Raw genomic sequence first — 23,087 nt, 5'->3', positions numbered from 1 at the left:
ATCTATCCCATAGGCAACTCCTGTAAACAGATTTCCACGCTCAATATGAATTGCGATCCTATGGTTTACCCACTTTTATTCCCTTACGGAGACACTGGCTGGCACAAAGATTTGCAACATGTTCCCGATAAAAGAACCGCCAAGAGAATAAGGCTTACTCAATGCCAATTTTATGCGTACAGATTAGCAATGAGGAATACATTTAGTATTTTGCACTCCAGCGGCAAACTATTCAAGTAGTACGTCGTAGATGCGTATGTTAAAACAGAGGGCACGCGTCTCAACTATCTCAGATTACATCAACAAGGTCTGCGTGTCGAACTATCAGATGCACTGCAAGCAAATGCTGAAAATAACAATGTTCGTGTAGGCAAAATGATCGTATTACCATCCACATTTCCAGGAAGTCCAAGATACATGCAACAAAACTATCAGGCTGCCATGGCCATAGTATGTAAATTCGGAAAGCCAGTGAAGTAATAAACTGTAAAAAAAGTAACTAGTAAAACGGCAAACAAAGTTTCCTGAAGGAATTCAGACCTTTATTTTGTCCTTTAAAATAAATGGGCACCGCCCAAGTTTGGACTGCGAGCTTATTTAAAATTCAGCAGCTTACACTTTTAATTGGAAAACGAAAAGTTAAAGACGAATTGACGAATTTAAATTGCGGCATAGTAAACAATAGGCTTTTTTTTTTTAAAGATTTGCACTGTGTTTATTATTTGTTGCTGTGTATCATACAGCATAAATTTTGAAGCCAGTGCTACATAATTAAAATGGTAATTCATATTTTATAATTACACCTTAAGAATTTTGAATGTTTAGTTCAAATATATATATATATATATATATATATATATATATATATATATATATATATATATATATATATATATATATTTATTTATTTTTTCCTTGTTAGAGAAATAATGAAAAGTACATTATAGAAAAAAGTAAACAATATAACAGCTTGTAATTATGAGAAGCATTTTATTTTCTTTTATGCCATATGTATTATGGATAAATATTTTTGTATATATTTTATTAGTTGAAAAATTTATTCTAAGGACATTTTATTTATTTTGGTATTTTATGGTCACTGAACAGTAAAGCTGTTAATAATAAAAAATGGAACAGTTAATGCCTATGGTCTATAGTTTAATTATAAAAATACACTTTAATATAGGCCATAAGACTTGTATTTGTCTGGTTTTACAGGACATTACTGTAAAAAGTTGTTCAAAGGGATAAAGAAAAAAAAATGGAATTGGTATTGAAATCGGTCAATCAAGTAACATGAAATTGGTGATTGGTCTTAAAAAGCTTGAGTGGAGCATCCCTAGACTGATTTAATTGAATCTTGATGACATTATAGAAAAAGAAAATTAGCCGACTTGTGTTTTCTTTAATTTTTCAATATTTGTTGGTAATAAACCTGTAATGAGTGGTGTATTTTTAGGCAGTGTGTACTTTCTTTACCTCAGCTATAACTGTGTGGAGAAAATAAGCACTGCAAGCAGAACAGTGCCTGAAGCTGTAATCGCATGGAGAATGGCAAGTAAAAAAGAGGCAGCTGCCCTTCACAGAAAAAAGTGATAATGTGGTGAGCTGCATGGAAAATGTGAAGTGGGCAAGAAAAAGGTAAGTGAAACTCAAAGAAGATATGGTTAGCAAGTTGCCTTCTTGGATACATGCAGTACTCCCTGTTCTGTTGGCAAATGCCCATCAGCCAGTGCACTGCTCCAGACAATCCATCAGTGCTTACAAAGTTTAAATAAGAGCATTGAAAATTCCAGCATGTCATCAAAGATAGCAACTACTAGGATCGTTTTTTTTTTTTTTTTTGTCAACTACTTTGAGATAACAATTTTAGTGTCTCACTGGATTGCAGTATGTCTTAGAGTCCATTTTTTTGATCTAATCTCGAATTGTATTTACACATGTTGTATTCACAAAAGCCACTATTCTCCTGCTTATTTTAATCTGGACGCATTTCTTAAAAATGTGTTGCCAAACTCTTAGGGAGCAACCTTCCTTTCTTTCTTTGTGCACTCCCCCAAAAAATAATAAAATTCCTGTTTTTACTGTGTTTCACTGTTGAAAACACACATGGCAAATATAACATATTTTAAAGGAAACTCCGCTATTTTCCCTGTCATTACCTTTTGTTATATTTAACAATCTAAGGAATGAGATTTGGGCAGCCGAACGGTAGCGGTGTGATGTACTTGGTCAAGTGTTCACCTCATTTTACTGTGTACACCATATATGACAATAAATCTGAGAAATTGATTTTACTACATTTTTTTAATCTGTGCATAGCCTTTTGTTTTAAAAAAGCCAACACTTTAATCCACCTGCATATTGTCATCAAGTTTGCAATATCAATCAATCATAAGCGTTAAGTGCCTTTTGAATTTAAAAAAACAGAGTAACTAAAAAATAAAAGAAAAACAAAACAAACCACAAATTAACCAGTGGAGCCAGGAATTTCTATAGCTGATGGAGATGTTGTTTTTCAGAATGTGATATAAAAAGAACAGGACACTGCTTCTGTGTGAGTAAAAGTAATTAGTAACTTTTGTTTTTTATTTTGGTAGACATTTATTCAAAGCCACGTATAATGAAGCAGTACTAATTTTAGCCTTTAAAGCTAATGGAGAGTCAAGATTATTTTTAGAAGATTTTAGCTTTGAATCAATCAATTTTAAAATAAACCACTTTTGTTGATGATGTTTAATACGGAGTTCTGCTCTGCAGTCGCTTTGACACCAACATCATGAAGGACACCCGCCGTCCCTTTGCCCCAACTGTAGATGCTTTGCATGGTCAATGCAGCTTGTAGTTCTCAAAATTATTTCTTTTCACATGTTCATTTCTGTACAATTTTTAGAACATTCATTTCATTACATGGTGCACATAAATGTGTAGCCTGTAAACGTCATTTCTTTTTGTAACAAGTTAAAGTAAAACAATTAATTGTTAAAACGTTATTGTCTGGCAGTGAATATGGCAAAAAAATATGAAGCTTGTGCTTATACAAGTGATGAAAAACACAAAAAGAAATACTTCAGTGAACCAGGTAAACGAATGAAAATCATAAACATCTAATAATGATAATAATGTATACTTAAAAATTCACATTATTCCTACTGATTAGCTGTTTCAGTTCAAAAGAATGAAGTTTCCTCTAAAATTCTGTTTTACAATGTGACCATCAACAAAAGCCATGTCACTAGGTAAAGCAGGAATTGATCTACTGCAGCAATATTTCACTTTTGGCCAACTACAAGTAGCATGTTCACCAGTGAGCAGCTCAAGTGAATGAGTAATATTAGTCTGTTAAAAAATAGAAATGTTTTATATAGGAAAGTACTTAGCTACTTGCATAGTACTTCTGATACATCCAGTTAACCAACAGCACCATAATTGAGGTGCGTTTTCTTCGGAAACCTAGTGACACAGCTAGTAGTCAAATAATATACAGTATATTTAGCACATGTGTTATTTGCGAATATAATCAGAGTCTGAGTTAAAATAACTAAAAATCCTGAGTCACAATTGTTAATTTTGGCTGTGCAGAAAAATGAAACAACAATATGGGTTATATTAATATGCAACTAAGAGTGTGTGTGTGCCTGAAAGCATCAATCAGCTTTTTCTTTTTTTTAATTCTTTAACAAATTGTTCATAGGTAGGTGTCATCTGGACGAAAAACTTTATAATGGAATAGCATGTCAGGCAGGCTTCAAGAGTTTATTGTTTATAAAAGAAAAAATGAATAATAATCTAATTTAATGTGCAACTGTAGTAATTTTCATTGTGTCCTCAAGCACTCGTATAAATACTGATTTTCATCTTTTCTTGTAAGCATCAGAACTTAATGCAGTTAATTGAATTTTTGCTTATTTTGGAGACTTAATTTTGCTTTTAGTGTGAAGAAGATTTGCAATTACATCTTCTTGTGAAAATTGCCAGTTTGAGTTTTGTAGTGCTTTCTTCAATATAAATTGTAATCTCTTATAAATGAAATTTGTTACATTTCTGATGGTATACGACTATTTGATAAGTGCATACCACATTCTAGCATTCATCTTTATTTTACTTTTTTATTAACATCAATAGAAATCGAATGTTGATTAACCAACTTGGTTCTTTGCTCTCACAAAAGCAGAATCTTACACCTGTTAGTTCATATCGCACTGCCCTGGAATTCACTTTGTATTAGTTTCACTTTCTGGGTTTCAGGCAGCTAATAGGAAATTTTTAAACACAAGAATCTTTAGACTTTTCCCATGTTTTGTATTCCCTATCCTTCTTAGTAAATGTCCTTGTTTAATACATCTTAGTCTGAAAAAATCTTCCAAGCTTTTCAAAGCATTGTCTTTTCCTTACTTAAAGAAAATGCACTGTTCATTCTTGTAATTCCAGCCAAATTCAAAATCCACAGATGTCTGTCATACTTGCACTTTTGCTTGTGCTGAAGATTTTGGCTCCTTTTTTACATTAGAAAAATTCAGCTACGCTACAGTACATCACTTTCCAGGGTTAGAAGTAAATAGCTGAAAAAGTGTAAAACAGAGCGAGAACTACAGTGCCATAGGACTCAGGCATTACTCTGAATACAGTTTATGCATGTTATGCTAACTATTCAGTAGATAATACTGTATCCTCTGTCCCAGCAGATGTAAACTATATAAAGATTAATTTAATGGCATAATGAAGAAGAAGTCACAAGCATCAGTGCTAAAAACTGTAGTACCAGGAGACAAGAGGAAAAAAATGGGTGAGAGCTATGAATGGCTATATAAGTGATGCAGTAATTAGCTAAGGATCTTGAGGAACTCCTTGTTAAGATCAAGCTGGCTATGGTCAGAAATACTACACCTCAAAAAAATCCCTAGCCAGGAAGGACTAGTGGAATGGCTGGCATTAGTTCCAGCTGCACCTGCTGCTCAGTTAGTACTAACCTCTTACCTCACAGCAGTCTAATCCAGGAGCAACCAAGGTGAGTGAGAGATAGGCAGACAAGAAGGTACAAAAAAGACAGTTCTTTATTAAAATAAGGTGATATCAATAAATATGAAAATTTTGAAAAGTTGACGTGAGTTTTGTCAAAAAATAACAATAGCAAGACCATCAAAATCATAGTTTCTATGTGCAAGAATAAAGCTGTTAAAAATAAAATAAAAAAAATACAAAAACACAAAAATTCCCATCCTATTCCCATCACCCTTCTTTAGGCTACCTGAAGGGAACCAAGGACTCTCCAAATCAAAAATAAACATGACAGTACTCCTAGTCCTTTTCCCTTCTCTCCTTTTCCATTTTGTCCGAGTGAACCAAGGACTTCTTGTAAAAAGAAAAATTAAACAAATTAAACCAATGTCCTGGCTCACTACATTATCCCAACTTCTCAGTGCCATAATCCAAGGGTGAGATGCACCCCTTCCTATGCTTGTTCAGTCTGCTCAAGAATACTACAGTACACCCTCAACTAGTGACAGACTCAATACTGAAAAAGGAAGGAAGGTCCATCTTTCCATTTTTGTACTCTTCACGGCGTCACTTACTCCAATCTTAATGGATGTCCCTTCCCTTTCCAGTTACCTAATGCACCTTCATGTAGGTTACTTTACACTCCATAACCCGGAAAGGAAGTCTTCAAATCCTTGAATCACGCTTGTCTGTGCGTGCACAGCCACAGACACTCCTACCTTGCCTACGCTGTGGTAAGTAATGTTCCTGCGTAGCTATTCCTTGGGCCTTTTTCTCATACTGAAATGGCTTCCCTACTTTCATTCAGCCCTTCACAGCTCAGTACCTCATGCCAGGATGGCTTCTCACATCCAGATTCGATGACTCTTATAGCAGTCCACAAGCTTTCTGAGGCAATGCCTTGGACATACCCATCTATGTAACTGCCTTACCCCATTCTTCATTGGAGCTTTCTTTGGCCACTACCTTCAACTCCTTGAGGTAAGCACCCCGTAACTATTGTGGCAGATGACCAGTGACCTTGCCCCACTGGGATGCCTGGAGCAGGGAAAGACCAGGAGAGGGGCAATATCTCCCCTGGGCGCAAGAGGGCAGCCCCCCTGATTTCCATCAAGGACCACGGATACAGAGCTGGGAAGCTCAACCCTGTAGGGGTCCGTGGCTAACGCCAGGGGGTGTCTGGATGGTTCCCAAGCTCTGGAGGACAGCAGTTCCGCCACACCAGGAAGTGCTGCCGCTCCAGGAACTGTGTACGCCTGGAATGTTTCTGGGTGCAAGGGCAGCACTTCCGCCACACCTGGAAGTGCTGCCGAGGGAAGACCTTCTCAGAGCACCTGAAACACATCCGAGGCATTATAAAAGGAGCCGCCTCACTCCATTCAAGGAGCCAGAGTCGGGAAGAGGAAGACGGAGCTTGCGAGAGAGGAGTGGAGGCGGCCGAAGAGAGGAACTAGACTGAGTAGTTGTGTGTGAGTTGGTGGAACCAGTGTGTACACTTTGTAAATAAACACGTGTGTTGTGGACATTTGGTGTCGTGTCTGTCTGTGGCCGGGCTATCTGTTACACTATTTAAACAAAAATGAAATCTATAAAAAGTTATACATGAGTAAATGTTGTCTCCTTAGTTCTGGGGTGGCGAACTCCAGGCCTCGAGTGCTGCAGTGGCTGCAGGTTTTCATTCTTACCATCTTCTTAATTAGTGACCAGTTTTTGCTGCTGATTACTTCTTTTAATTAACTTGACTCAGGCCCCATAGTTGTTTCTTTTTCTTTAATTAGCAGCCAAACAATAATAAGACACAATACAAGCCACCACATGACTAGCTCCCCTGTGCCCATTACACAATATCTGAAATTAAAGAGAGGTGATGGTCTTGGTAAGGTTGATCTCTCAGGTCACCAAAACATTTTGACGGTGCTCTTAGAAAGAAAAGAAAAACAACAGTTTTCAAAATGTGTGCTGTGGCAGAATGAGAGCAGCAACAAGCCATGGAATTTTATTAACGGGTTTAATTAACAGCAAGAATTGGCTTCTCATTAAGAAAGTGATTGGAGTGAAATTGGTTGGAGTTTGAAGCCCCAGTTTAGCTGGTCATCTGTTAGCTCATTTCACATCTCATTTCTGCTTGGCTGTCATTTAATGAAGAAAGGAATCAATTCAGAGGGCTGAACTCTTCTAACAGAACCATTAAAGTGATGGGAGAAAAGTTAATTAGCAGTGTAAACTGGTCACTGATTAGGAAAGGGTTAGAATGAAAACCTGTAGCCACTGCGGCACTCCAAGCCTGGAGTTCGGCACCCCTGCCTTAGTGCGACCCAACACAATTATTGTTGCCTATGTAAACCAGGGATAGACAGGCACGACAGACACAGTGGGCCCAAAAGCAAAACCGAGACATGGAAAAATGAGGCAAATTGCAAATTAACACTGGGAACACATGAATAACCTGTCAACCATCTCCTCTTTAAACACACAGTTGACTGCAAGTTTTCAATATTACGACCATGTGATCCATTGACCCGTGCTGCTGAAAATTCAAATAATACAAGATTAAAGAATGCAGTTTATAGAAAATTTCAGGGGGAGGATCAGGATTTACAGCGAAACTAGGATTATTTTTGGAGCAATTATACTGAGACAGAGCAACTTGAAAGACTTGAAAGAAGGAGTTTTTTTTTATTTGTTTTTTATTTAGTTTTATTCTTGAATTAAAGCACACTTGTCTCGATTTGTTAGAAACTCAAATCAAATGTCTGTTTTTATTATAATAGTAATAATAATATCAGTCCACCACTGAAAGTGCTAAATGCAGGGTGGATCCAGGATTGTACCAGCAACGTCCTGATTACAAAGCAGTAGTTCTTACCACTGCACCAGCGAAGTAGATATCTGTGAGACTGCTGCGTTTCCACTGTGAAAGACGCAAACATACACGTGCATGCAAACCTCTTTACTTCATATCGATTGTTATTTGGGCTTCAGTTTTCACACATTGACAGCAACATGTAAAATGAACAATTTATTTTTCTTTGGTATTATTTTTAAATAAAAACACACTTGTTTTGTTATACCTTTTGTGAAAGTGTTTATTTGATATTTGGACTTCAGTCTTCACACATTAAACAATTCACGTCATCATTTTGTCATTATTACTATAATATATGAGAAAATTTTCTGTTTTAGTTATGTGTTCAACATTTCTTGCCTCGCATTTCCTGTCATCCTACATTTAGGTAGATTGTTGTGCACAAATTTAATCTGAACATGATGGTAATTTGAACTTTTAGAGGCTGTATACATTTTAAGAATAGTTTTCCACAAAATGAGGGAGAAGACTAGGAATAAAGGTAACAGAGATCTACCAGATGTCTTATGTAAACTTGCATTTAAGAATGTCACTGGCTTCAGTTTTGGAAATAATAAACGTGTTATGTTTACCCCGGAATAAATGTTGAATTTTTTTCAACAAGAAAAAATGTAGTTATATTTAACAGAAACATGTTCATATCAGCATAATTACAGTAGGAAAGGTATGTCTGGTGTTCACTGCTGTAATGATGCAGATTTAGTACACATCCTTTGTGTGACATGCTTTGAAACAGTCACCGATGCATAGCCCGATGTTGCAGTTAGAACAGTAGAAGCATGTTTCTTTGCACATTTCCTTATGTTTTTTTCTGTTGCTTGAGAATGAGAGGGTAAAATGACAGCACCTGATCTTCACACTCAACATACCCCTTGTATTATTGTAGGCTACCACAGCGCAAGACTTAGTGGCTTACTCATTTCCTGTGACATGAATGAGAGTTGCTGCATTGTAAACAGTGCTTAAGGAGCGAACACCTTTCTTGTCTTTCTGCTTTATCACAATCATTTTGTCTGTTTGCCATACACCTATTTACACCATGATGAACCTTCAGGTGACCAAATTCAGCAGACATATCACGGCGGTTCAGTCCTACAGTGCCGTATCCATCAGTTTCACAAGTCTGATGACAAATTCACATTGTCATAACTATTACTGGATTCAGCGAATGATTCAGTTTTATTTTTCCTTCTAAAACTGGCTTTACAGCTTCTCATTTACACAACATTGTTTTTTTTTTAAGACTCTACCCCTCTAAATATTGATGAGCTGCCTTAGAGTGGCCCAATGCATACAAATATTAATGATTTTTTGTAGCATAATGTTGTTTTATTTTATCCACAAGGTGGGAGAAAAATACTGTCATGAGAGTTATTCAGGCTTAACACTATAAAGTGGATCATTACCTTTACCGCGTGAGTCATGAGTCATACTCGGATTTAACTCTAAGGAACTTAAGGACTGATTTGAGTTGAAGACAAGAAAAGAAGGAGGTATAGAGAACCATGACATCAGTAATGAGAAAGTTCCAAGTCTGAATTTATCTTAAATGTCACCAGATGTTTTAATACTTCGACCTGCCCAGGGTAGAGAAAAGAAAAGGGTTTGCCAGTACTAAAAAGAGCAGGATTATAGGGAATTGGCATGTAGTTGTGTCAAACTGGATAAAAGTCAAAGTGTTTATCAACTTTCAACCAAATCTGGAGTGTGTGAACCTGCACGATTTAAGATAGGAAGATTAGAATTTAATTTAAAAGAACTTAAAATGATCTATAACCAGGACAGACCAGATGAAGTATTCTGTATGAATGACCCTATAACTGGAATACAGCAACTGCTTTACTGCCAGGTAATGCATAAGAGGTTATCCTTGGATAGGTTTTGATTTGTATATCTGCCAGGTTCACTTGGCTTTAATGAAGGCCTTTAGAACATTAAATGCCATAATCACATATTGGTGTACAGTATAAAGTATCCTTTTTGGGTGCAGGTTACTGGACTTAAGAGGCAACCCTAATGACGGTAATGTTTGTATAGCTGATTGTACGAATGAAATAACTGTCAATTTGAAACACAGAGTTAAATGAGTCATTTAATATATTGTAAGCATGTGCAAAAGCAATGGCACACTCTATCTGCCAGGTGATTACATTTTCTGTTGGTTTTCATTATCCCATACAGCCTCAATGAACATCTAATGTGCCTTAGCTTTGATAGAAATGAAGTCTTTAGTCACAACCTACCAAGCACACTCACAGAGGAATCAGAATGCAAACAGGCAGCACCACTTCTAACAAATTAGAAATAATGTAATTGAACATCATTTAACACTGTCTTTCATACATTGAAGGAACAGATATCTTTGGGGTCTGCATGTGTACTGCAATGATGCATTTGGAGAAAAAGGTATAATAATAATTCTTTATATTTATATGGCATTTTTCTCACTGCTTAAAGCACTCTCCATGCTGGGAGGACTCGGAATGTAAACCCATGATCTCCTTACTGCGAGGCAGCAGTGCTACCACTGTGCCACCTGCTTGTAGGAATAAAGGCCACACACTCTGCCCTTTACTGTCTCCTTCACCAAGCCTTTCTGTAGTCGTGTCTGCAGTTGCTGATCCAATGCCTTCTTTACCATGAGCAGAAACTTCATATTGTCAGAAGACTGCAACATTTCAGTAAGAGTTAAATCAATCTACAAGTTGAGGATTCTCATGTTAGAGCATTACACTTATCTTAAACATGCCTTGCATCACTGGTATTCCGTAAACAGAGAAACAAGAGCGATTGAGTAAGCTGAACCAGCTGGTGAAGGCTCACATCATGGAAGATGCGACTGAGAAGCAACAAGACCGCATTTTCCAAAGGCAGAACTGAAAAGGAAGATAATGTAGATACTATTTATAAAGAAGACCAGTTTGTATCCATAGATCTGAAGGATGCACTGTTTAGTGCTAGTATATTAAGAAACAATATGATTTTATCTTGATTTTACCTGAATCCTAAATTCAGATCTCCACAATTGAAATTGCTGTTTTTTTCCTGGGTCCTGTATAGATAGATAGATAGATAGATAGATAGATAGATAGATAGATAGATAGATAGATAGATAGATAGATAGATAGATAGATAGATAGATAGATAGATAGATAGATAGATAGATAGATAGATAGATAGATAGATAGATAGATAGATAGATAGATAGATATGAAACGTGCAAATAGAATTAACTCTTAATAAAGGAGCCCTGGAATCATTGAGTAGAAGGGTCCTTTCTTCAGATTGGACTGCACTGTTAGTTGGAGGCAAGCAGCTTGTTGGCATAGGTCTTCAGGACTCCGAACAAATCTGAATCCTATTTTGTGATATAATCTACGCCTGCATTTTGCTCAGTACTGGTACTATTACTATTGTACTATTTTATTGTATTCCTGAGGTGGCAATGATAGATTGGCCATCTAGATCTTTGAAGAGGATTGCTTGTGTCCTACTTTGTGTACTGTATTGCATTTACCCCATTCTTTGACACACCTTGCACGCCCAGCCTACCTGGAAAGGGATCTGTCTCTGAACTGCCTTTCCTAAGATTTTTTCCATTTTTTCCCTACAGATGTTTTTTAGGGTGTTTTTCTTGTCTTCTTAGGGAGTCAAGGCTGGGGGGGCTATCAAAAAACAGGGCCTGCTAAAGTCCATTGTGGCACTCCTTGTGTGACTTTGGGCTATACAAAAAATGAATTGTTGTCGTTTTTCTTTGTATTTTTACACAAATATGATTTTGTGCCACCTTTTTATTTCACCCCATTGTTAGTTAGCTGTAGTACTTGGACATCACAGCTCTGATTATTAATTTCTTATCATCTACAGTTGTTTTCCACAATGACATGTCCATTGCTGATTACCAAGTACACTTTTGGTTTCTTTTTTCTTTAGTATATTCTGCACAGTTTCATTTGCTATGCCCAGTTTTTTGATTGAATTCTTCTTTTCTTTCAGCATCCAAGTGGCATGCTTTTCTTTTAGGGACAATTCCCTGTTCTTTATGTTGGTTTAGGCATACTTAACTCCAAAGACAGACAGCAAATAGAAGAGCGAAGGCTCAATCAAATACTACACATTCACAACTCTTTTATGTGTGCATATTGAATGCAACAGGAAACACCTGGTCTATTAAAAACACCTGATAACAATTCTCCTACAACCTAAGGGGTATTGAATATAAAAAATAATTGTGTTAAAGCATATATGTATACAAATACTCAGAAATAAAGGTGACACTCTGTCCTACTGCAGCATATTAACCTTTATACAGTATCTCAAATCCACATGATTTCTGTATGAAGCAAAAATGTCAGTTTGTCATGCATTGCTCAGTATCTACATAAGGCAGTGCATATTTGTATTTAAATACAATTATTTGCATTTGTATGTGCGTGTATATCTTCTTATATAATACGCTACTGTGGCTGTTCATTTATCTGTCCAAGATTTTAAATCACCTGTAGCTCGCAAACCGTTTGAAATACTGACCTGAAATTTGGTACACATATACTACGTGATGTCTACTATCCGCTTTCGGGGTGATGATTGACCTCCAAGGTTATTCCCCTTTTTATTTTTATTTTATTTTATTGTAGAATCAACTCTCAGCAGCGGCCAGCAGGGCGGCCATGTGGCGCATGCGTACAGGCGTTGTTCTCATCTCTACCACCTTTGCTGTCACTTCCCCTACCTCTTCATATGTTAAATCATTCTTGAGGCAGATTGAAGACTTATGTGCCAGCTCAAGTGAAAAATTAAGGAAAACATACTAAGTAATTGCAACACAAACACTGACTTAATCAGTTTTAACATGAAAAGATGCCGACGAAAGAAGAGAAGAAGCGGGCTGCTCCTGAAAGCAGCAAGCGCATCAACCTCTGAGCAAACGAAAGCTAAACATACAGAGAAAGAGTATGAAAGCTATGAATGCTCAAGTCAAGTGTATTCACTGCACGTTATCATGCAGTGTGCCGTTAAGTGACCTCGTGGCCTGGAACCCCTGCCAATTTAATTTTTTTTCTCCAGCCGTCTGGAGTTTTTTTTTTTTTTTTCTGTCCTCCCTGGCCATCGACCTTACTCTTATTCTATGTTAACAAATGTTGTCTTATTTTAATTTCTTACTTTATCTTTTATTTTTCTTTTCTTCATTATGTAAAGCACTTTGAGCTACTTTTTTGTATGAAAATGTGCTATGTAAATAAATGTTGTTGTTGTTGTTACTGATATATATACAGTATATTTATGTATGTGTTTATATACAGTATATATATCTGTATTGTAACAGAAGGTGCTATATGGGCACCGACCCAACACAGACAAACACAAGAGGCACATTTATAAAAGAAATAAACTTTTATTTTCTTCGTCTGTGGGCTACATCTTCCCTGTACCACAGACACAACACAGTCCCACACTAAGCACAAGCACAAACTCAAATAAACACAAATCAAATCTCTCTCTTCTTTATCTCCTCCACTCCTCTCTGGCAAGCTTAGTCCCTCTCCTCCCGACTCTGACTTCCAGAGTAGTGTCTACAGGTCCCTTATGTAGGTCACCCAGAAGTGCTGCAGGTGCTCGTTGACCCACTTCCGGCAGCACTTCCGGGTGGGGCGGAAGAACTGCCCACACAGGCTCAAGGACAGTTGCAGCACATCCTGGCGGCACCCCAGGATCCCCGGCTGGGCATGGGCCCCGACCATCCATGACAGTATTTATATATGTGTGTGTATGTAAGTGTCTGTGTATGTGTACGGTCCTTCTGAGATCAAGGTTTCAGCCCCAGTAGTTCATAAGTACCAGCAGCAGGTTGTTGCTCTGCATGTGCTTGACGCTCAACAGATAGCGGAGCTGTCATTTTTCTTCTTCTTCCTCTGACCTAATTGGCTTCTGCAGTTTGCTTCTTGTTCAGTGGATGTTGTTACTTTTAGTTTTCTTTCCGCCATGTCACCGTCTCAATCATTTCACCTATGCAGTTTGCTGTAGGAAAGACGTAACTTCACAGAAGCTGCCACTAGCCATATTTTTTTGATTCTCCCACATATATCATCCATCCATTCATTTTCCAACCTGCTGAATCCGAACACAGGGTCACGGGGGTCTGCTGGAGCCAATCCCAGCCAACACAGGGCGCAAGGCAGGGAATCAATCCCGGGCAGGGCGCCAACCCACCGCAGTACACACACACACACCAAGCACACACTAGGGCCAATTTAGAATCGCCAATCGACCTAACCTGCATGTCATTGGACTGTGGGAGGAAACCGGAGTACCCGGAGGAAATCCACGCAGGGATGACCCGGGAAGCAAACCTGGGTCTCCTAACTGCGAGGCAGCAGCGCTACCACTGCGCCACCGTGCTGCCCCCCGCATATATCATGTCAAAAGGTTTTAATTAATACCAAGACCAAGGTTTTAGCCTCAGTGGTCTTTGAGTAATTGAGTGACAGACAGAGACAATCCTTAGGATTTTATATGTAAGGCTTATTATATTTATACTGTAAACAAGGCAGCATAGGTGGAACAGTGGTTAGCATCAAAGTTCTAAAATCCTAGTCCCAGCCTATTCACTGTCTATGTGAAGTTTGCAGTTTATACCCTTTTACCTGTGTGGATTTTTCTCTGGGTACACACCCACATCATAATGATTCAGATCAAACTTAATCATCAACTGTGAATTTGCCTTGTGCTGGTGTATGTATGAGTGTGTTCAACAGTGTTCTTGAGCCCCAGCAAAGCATGTCCTTGTCTTGTCTCACAAACTGCTGGAATTGTCCCCCCAACACACCATTGACACAACCAAAAAGGTTATAAAGGCTTTATAATGGTTGGTTAGAGTCTGTACATGGTCACTTAAAAATATATGTCTATTTTATTTTGCATGTGTTAAATGCGGGAGATCACTATGGAGGTGATTCCCCTAACTCTTGATTAGAACTGAAGATAATGAAAAGATTTTATTATGGTTAATAATAAAATATATACATTTTTTTTCATTTTGTGTAGCTTCCTTTACATATTTATTTAAGAAATATCAGGAACTTCTATACATCTTGTATCTTTTGTTTATTCCACAAATGTGGTCATAATAATTTTGACTGAATGTTCTTGTGGTTTTTGTCTTCATATTTTTCTTTCTCAGATCTTAAAACAGCCTTGGTGGAACGAGAAGATTTCTCTTCCGGGACCAGCAGCAGGAGTACTAAACTCATTCATGGAGGAGTGAGATACCTACAGAAAGCCATTATGAAATTAGATTATGAACAGGTAAATGCTTCATTTTTCTGCATAGCTGACAGTTATTCCTTAAATTATTGATTCAAGTGGTCATATTGTTTTATTCCCTCTTGCATTTATTTTTCTTTCACTTGTAGCCTTCATCTTTTTCTCTCTGCCTTTAAATGCTTTGTGAAAAAATGGTTTTGTCTTTGACAGGAGTTTGAATTTCAGCTATTCAGGAATCTTATTCTAACTGTTCTCAATTCTTAAATTGGTTTTGATCAGAAATATACAGTACAGTATATCAGCCTGGATCCTGCTGTAGTAGAATTTAATACAATTTGAAGTTTTAAAGGTCTTTGACTTCTTATTATCTGCATAAGCTAAAACTTGCCATATTTTTAATCAAGAAAAACAATTTAGGCAATAAAATTAAAATACACTAAATGATTAATAAAAAAAGATAAATGAGGGAAGGTTAAAAAGAAGGAAATATTAATGAGTAGGTAAAGATAAAATTTTCAACTAGGGCTTATATATAAATGTTAGCGCACATCTCCCCAAGTGTCTATTTTCTTCTTCAAATAATTAAATATGTAAATGCTTAAGATTTCATACAAATCAAACAAATACTATTTATATATATATATATATATATATATATATATATATATATATATATATATATATATATATATATATATATATATATATATAAAACATCAAGTAGAGGAAAATATTGTCTTGTTGATTTCTTACAAATATTGAATACTTCTTATTTTTAAGGAGTCATGGGGGGTTAGCCTAAAATACCATAATTTATGGAATGCTTCAGGTTTTCATAAAAATCTCATTACTTTATCTATCTGATTTCTTTCTAAGCGTAATTCATGCCTGTATGAAGATGCAGGGGTCTACAGGGTTAGATTTTGAGAGAACCAATTAGTGAGATTACATGATATACAACTTCTGCAAAATCAGCAGTTTTCTAATAAATGACATGTTTTATACAGAAACTGTCTGAATGTATAATGTAAAGTAAATGATTACTGTGTAAATTTGTATGTGGTGTCAGAACTCTTGTTTGAGTGCATTATATAGCATGATTTTGACATCATTTTAAAGATGAGTTATATTATAAATGTATGTAGAAGGCTTAAAAGTTGTACACTGCTGTTAGATGAGTGTCATCTTAAAGGTAATTTTGGATATTTTTTACGTTTTAGTATGCAGCTGGTACATCTGTTAATATTTCATGACATTTTTTAGTTTTCTTGAACAGTATAGTTTCTTGCAATAGTGGGACATTTTGTAGTCTTAATATAATTTAAAGTAATAGAACTATACTAAAATAAAATGGTAAAAAAAAATCTGACCATTCTACCCAAGACACATGTCTACAGATCCATGAAATGTATAGTATCGTCATGCTTTTCAACGTGGCACAGGTAGGTAGATTTTGTTTTTATATTCATGTGATGGTGACAAATATTTTCTTTGACAAATTGAGCTTTTTTTTAACATTATACTTTGAATGACAGCACTAGTTAGTGCTACATGCACTAAGCGCCGAACACTTTAGTAATGACTTCAACACAGCATGCAAAATGTAAAATCCAAAAAATAAAAGTTGTAGATGCTATAATTAAAAGTTTACATCGTCAAATTTCTTTAACACTCTTTTACTATTTGCCAAAAATGGTGTTTTATTTTTTTTCTGATACTTTATCCCTGGAATGTTTCCTCAATGAGATATCGTGTTTAAATGGTGCCCTGAAACCTTTTTTGAGACGAATGTTAAGAAAATGAAAGAGATGGTCGTAACCTGTAAAATGCAATCGTGCAGTAAATGTAGAATTGATTGAGCGAGTCTCATCTTGCAAATATATCGGAATCTGGGCTGATGATCAGTTGAGATTTTCAGACTGTGTCCTGATTATGGTTAAGAAATTTCAACAAAAGCTATTTTTTCTCACATACACTAAATGACTTCAATAAAAGCCTCTTTATCTGATAAATGTTATGTCCATTTCACATATTGTCCCTGGTCACCTTTCCCAATATTCTGTTTATATTTATGCTTTAATATACTGTATTACATCTGGTAATAATGATAATATTAATAGTATTGCCATACTTTATCGGATAGTTTTATGTTGGACAACCCTATATGATTTTCGCCCATGATGGAAGAGAGACCTCTCTGTTAATATCTAAGATAAGGAATTCAATTCAGTTATTCATAATCTACACTCTTACATTTGTGCAAAGCTTGGCACAATTAATCTTAAAATTAGGCACTGGACACTTCTTTTAAGATTAAAGTTATCTAAACTCTACCAGGGACAGAATCATAACTGCAAACATGTAATCAAACATCGGCTTCATTAGATAATATGTTCCGAGACTAAGAGCATTTTGGATCAGAAAGAGTCAGACTTACAACTGTTCCTGATTTCATAGTAGCATTGTTTGGAGTAACATTAGGGATATGATTATGTAGCAGGACATCTACTGTTAACTCTAATACTACAATGCTTGTGCATCAACTTGTTTTGCTTAATTTGAAGAATCCTAACTCACCTTCCATAACTCAATGGGAAAGCAGTGCCTTATAGTTTTATTGCAAAAAAATCAAATAATCCATACAAAGAATGGCACAAACAATTTGGCAAGAATTTATTAATGCCATTCTTTAAATAGCCTACTAGCCCTTGGTCTTGGTTTGTTATCTTTTGATGTCTTAATATACATGAGATATTATCTCATAGTGGGCTTTTGTTCTATGTGGCTATATGAACTGGGTAGGGGTGGAGAGTTGAGGTTGGTTGTAACATATGCTAATATTCTGGAGGCGGCACAGTGGAGCAGTGGGTAGCGCTGCTGCCTCGCAGTTAGGAGACCTGGGTTCGCTTCCTGGGTCCCCCCTGTGTGGAGTTTGCATGTTCTCCCCGTGTCTGCATGGGTTTCCTCCCACAGTCCAAAGACATGCAGGTTAGGTGCATTGGCGATCCTAAATTGTCCTTGGTGTGTGTGTGTGTGTGTGCGCACTCTGTGGTGGGCTGGCGCCCTGCCCGGGGTTTGTTTCCTGCCTTGCGCCTGTGTTGGCTGGGATTGGCTCCAGCAGACCCCTGTGACCCTGTAGTTTGGATATAGTGGGTTGGATAATGGATGGATGGTTAATATTTTGGAGTGTACTGTGTACTCATGATTGCATTGTGTTTTTCTTGTTGTGATATGATTTTTAGCTTAGTAAAATGATCCTCCTCATCTTTCATGCTATCCATTCCATTCTAGAAGTTAAACATATGTAAGAGTCATGTAATGCATAGTAGAATAATAACGTGAAAGATTGTTTTTAGCTTTAACAATTAGGCCATTTAAGATGATTATTTTAGTTTTAGCAATTAAATCATTTAGTGATAATTGTAGTTCAATGAGAATTGAAATGGATGCCATGCAAATTGTATATACGTCAGCATTTTTTATACTGTATATCCATTAATTTTGAACTTGCTTATCCAGTGTCGTGTTGTAGGGGGCTACTCCCTGTCGTGAGCAAACAGTGTGCTGGGACACCAGTTATATGCAAATCCACACCCACACTCAGTCATACGACGCCAAATAAGCTAACACCCAAGTCTTTTTAGATACGAATGGAAAACAAAAAGAGAATGTGTAAACTCCACATAGGCATTGCCTGGGATGGAATTTAAACTCAAGCCTGTAGAAATGCTTAGCTTCTTTCTTTAATATTCTTCTGCATATTCTGTTTCTTTTGCCTGATATATTTTGTTATTCAGCTGTAATTCACATGAATGATTAAATTTCTCACTCAAGGATAATAAAGTTTAACTTGACATTGATTATGAATTACCTTAAATTTGGTTTTATGGATTTTTTTTTCTTTTTAGTATTTGATGGTTAAAGAGGCACTACATGAACGCTCTAACCTCTTGAAAATAGCTCCTCATTTATCTGGACCATTGCCTATTATGCTTCCAGTATACAAGTAAGCACAAGCATATCAGAGCTTTTTTTCCTAATATCTAGTAACAGAGAAAAAAAAATTAAATGCATATAAAAAGTGAATGAAATAAAATAAACAAGAAGCTCTTGCACATGATGGGCTACAGGGTCATTTTAGCTGAACTTTGTAATTGACAGTATTCATTTTTGTGCCAACTTATAAGTGCAGTTGAGTATACAAGCTAATAAAAAGGCAGTGTTTGAGAAATTCAATTCTTGTTGTAAAACATTTAAATAATGAGGCAATTGACAGATTAATGACATCTGATAGGCATTTAAGCCCAGTACTGGAGTAAATTCTTAATTTGCAGTACTTTAGAACTTAAATCTTAGTTAACATGTACAAAACTGTAATTTTTGGGTTTATTCATTTTCCTTATATCTACAGTATATCAGTTTTTTTACATTAAAAATTGAGTGTACTTTCTTTATAAACATTGCTTCTAAATGATCAGTTTCACACTTTATACTTTAAATCTCTGTAGCTATTAGATTAGTATTAATGCTATTAATGGCTTCTGCGATTTACCTGGACAATGTATATTTTTGTTTCTTCTTAGATGGTGGCAGCTGCCCTATTACTGGGCTGGCATAAAGATGTATGATCTTGTCTCAGGAAGTCAGTGCTTAAAAAGTAGCTATATCCTCAATAAGTCAAAAGCTCTAGAGCTGTTTCCAATGCTCAAGAAAGACCAGCTTGTGGCAGCAATTGTTTACTATGATGGTAAGTTTAGCAAAACTTCATAACTGCTCCTTTCTATTACTTTGACATTGCATGCTTATTAAAAACTCTATTGTTCAATACTGCTATGTCACCGTTTACTTTATACAAGCCACCAACAATATTAAGACCACCCAAATGAAATTGTGTGGGTCCCCCTCATGCTGCCAAAGCATCTCTGACCCATCAAGGCATGGACTCCACAAGACCTCTGAAGGTGTCCTGTGGTATCTGGCACCAAGGCGATAGCACCAGATCATTCAAGTCCTCTAGGTTGTGAAGTGAGGCCTCCATGGATCAGACTTGCTTTTCTAGCCCATCCAACAGATATTTGATCGGATTGAGTTCTGGGAAATTAGGAGGCCAAGTCAACACCTTGAACTCTTTGTCATGTTTCTGAAACCATTCCTGGACGATTTCTGCATTGTGGCAGGGGCACATTATTCTACTTAAAGAGGCTACTGCCATCAGAGAATACTGTTACCATGAGGAGGTATATGTGGTCTGCAGCAATCTTTAGGTAGGTGGTACATGTCAAAATAACATCTACATGAATGCCAGGACAGGTTTTCCAGCAGAACATTGCCCGAAGCATCAGACTGCGCCTGCTGCCTTGCCTTCTTCTTACAGTATAGTGTATTCTGCTGCCATTTCATCTCTAGGTTAATGACACACTTGCACCTGGCTCTCTGCATGATCTAAAAGAAAACATGATTTATCAAACTGTGCCAACTTCTTTCATTATTCTGTGGTCCAGTTCTGAAACTCATGTGCTCATTGTAGGCACTTTCAGCAAGGGACAGGTGTCAACATGGGCAATCTGGCTTCTCTGTGGCTATGCAGCTCCATAAGCAGCAAGATGTGATGTAGTGTGTGTTCTGACAAATTTGTGTCATGGCCAGCATTAAGTGTTTCAGGAATTTGTACTATAGTAGCTCTTCTGTGGAATCAGACTAGATGGACAAGCCTTTGCTCCCCACACACATCAGTGAGTTCTGGATGCAAATGACCCTGTCACCAGTTCACTGGTTGTTCTTTTTTAGACCATATTTTGTAGGTGCTAATCACTGTATACTGGGGACACCCAATAAGACCTGCTATATTGGAGATGACCTGACCCAGTTGTCTAGCCATCACAATTTGGCCCTTGTCAAAGTTGCTCAGAGACATACCTTTGCCCATTTTTCCTGCTTATAGCACATCACTTTCAAGAACATGACTGTTCACTTGCTGCCTAATAAATTCCACCCCTTGACAGGTGCCATTGCAACAAGATTATCAATGTTATTCACTTCAGCTGTCAGTGGTTTTAATGTTGTGGCAGATCAGTGTACGTTCCTGTAGTTTTTCCTGCTGGTCATTAGAAAAGGGCAGAGGTGAACATTTAAAATAAAAACAGTTTTCTTTTGCATAAGTGGTTATAAGGTCCAAAAATGAATCCATCTTTTCCATATCTGTAGGATGTGCTGTTAGTCCAAAAAGCTATTGAAGAAAGTTTAAAATTAACATAAAATTTGCAAATACCTAGGATTTATTTTTTGGGTTTGCAGTGAATGGTCAGTTAGTCAGTCTCTTTCTAATCTTCTTAATCCAGAACAGGGTTGTGGGGGTTTCCTGGAGCCTATCCCAACAAGCATAGGGTACAAGGCAAGGAACAAACCCTGGACAGGGTACCAGTCCATCACATGTTTTAAATAAATAAATATAATATTCTGAAACCTGCATAAAGCAAAATGGGTTGGAGAGGGAAAAAATTGTAACTGGAAAAAAAATTAAATGTAAATTTTAATCTGAAATGTACTGCATGCATTATATTTTCATGTGAAAGTTCGTATGTCATAGTCATTACTTGTTATACTATTAACGTAGTACCTGAGGCACAGAAACAATTAGACACTTTTATAATTACATTTGCTATTGATTGTGTGGAAAGACTGGCCCTAGCAGTAATAAAAAATCCCCACCACTGATTCATTATATGACCCTAAAAAAGCTTTATGTGCTCCAATTATTAAAAGTTTGTAAATATTATACTACAGAGAACATAGGGAACCCCTTGTGATGATGTTCATTATAGGAAGGCACTATGGTGGCGCAGTGGGTAGCGCTGCTGCCTTGCAGTTTGGGGACCTGGGTTCACTTCCCGGGTCCTCCCTGCGTGGAGTTTGCATGTTCTCCCCGTGTCTGCGTGGGTTTCCTCCGGGCGCTCCGGTTTCCTCCCACAGTCCAAAGACATGCAGGTTAGGTGGATTGGCGATTCTACATTGGCCCTAGTGTGTGCTTGGTGTGTGGGTGTGTTTGGGTGTGTCCTGCGGTGGGTTGGCACCCTGCCCAGGATTGTTTCCTGCCTTGTGCCCTGTGTTGGCTGGGATTGGCTCCAGCAGACCCCCGTGACCCTGTGTTCGGATTCAGCGGGTTGGAAAATGGATGGATGGATGGACTACAGTGGTGTGAAAAACTATTTGCCCCCTTCCTGATTTCTTATTCTTTTGCATGTTTGTCACACAAAATGTTTCTGATCATCAAACACATTTAACCATTAGTCAAATATAACACAAGTAAACACAAAATGCAGTTTTTAAATGATGGTGTTTATTATTTAGGGAGAAAAAAAATCCAAACCTACATGGCCCTGTGTGAAAAAGTAATTGCCCCCTTGTTAAAAAATAACCTAACTGTGGTGTATCACACCTGAGTTCAATTTCCGTAGCCACCCCCAGGCCTGATTACTGCCACACCTGTTTCAATCAAGAAATCACTTAAATAGGAGCTGCCTGACACAGAGAAGTAGACCAAAAGCACCTCAAAAGCTAGACATCATGCCAAGATCCAAAGAAATTCAGGAACAAATGAGAACAGAAGTAATTGAGATCTATCAGTCTGGTAAAGGTTATAAAGCCATTTCTAAAGCTTTGGGACTCCAGTGAACCACAGTGAGAGCCATTATCCACAAATGGCAAAAACATGGAACAGTGGTGAACCTTCCCAGGAGTGGCCGGCCGACCAAAATTACCCCAAGAGCACAGAGATGACTCATCCGAGAGGTCACAAAAGACCCCAGGACAACGTCTAAAGAACTGCAGGCCTCACTTGCCTCAATTAAGGTCAGTGTTCACGACTCCACCATAAGAAAGAGACTGGGCAAAAACGGCCTGCATGGCAGATTTCCAAGACGCAAACCACTGTTAAGCAAAAAGAACATTAGGGCTCGTCTCA

General features: G+C 37.3%; 1 protein-coding gene across 1 annotated transcript in view; it reads left to right on the top strand.

The window, feature by feature from the left end:
• Positions 1–23,087, top strand: part of gpd2 (glycerol-3-phosphate dehydrogenase 2 (mitochondrial)) — a 177,918-nt gene that overhangs the window by 66,105 nt on the left and 88,726 nt on the right. Inside the window, exons 4-6 of the mRNA XM_028806453.2 lie at positions 15,045–15,169; positions 19,036–19,133; positions 19,711–19,874. Of these exons, the coding sequence (XP_028662286.2) occupies positions 15,045–15,169; positions 19,036–19,133; positions 19,711–19,874 (387 nt within the window). The remainder of the gene's footprint in view (positions 1–15,044; positions 15,170–19,035; positions 19,134–19,710; positions 19,875–23,087) is intronic.

Source organism: Erpetoichthys calabaricus, chromosome 8 (assembly GCF_900747795.2).
Source record: "Erpetoichthys calabaricus chromosome 8, fErpCal1.3, whole genome shotgun sequence".
Lineage (NCBI taxonomy): Eukaryota > Metazoa > Chordata > Cladistia > Polypteriformes > Polypteridae > Erpetoichthys > Erpetoichthys calabaricus.
The sequence above is the reverse complement of the archived record's forward strand: the minus strand, read 5'-3'. Positions and strand labels throughout refer to the sequence as shown.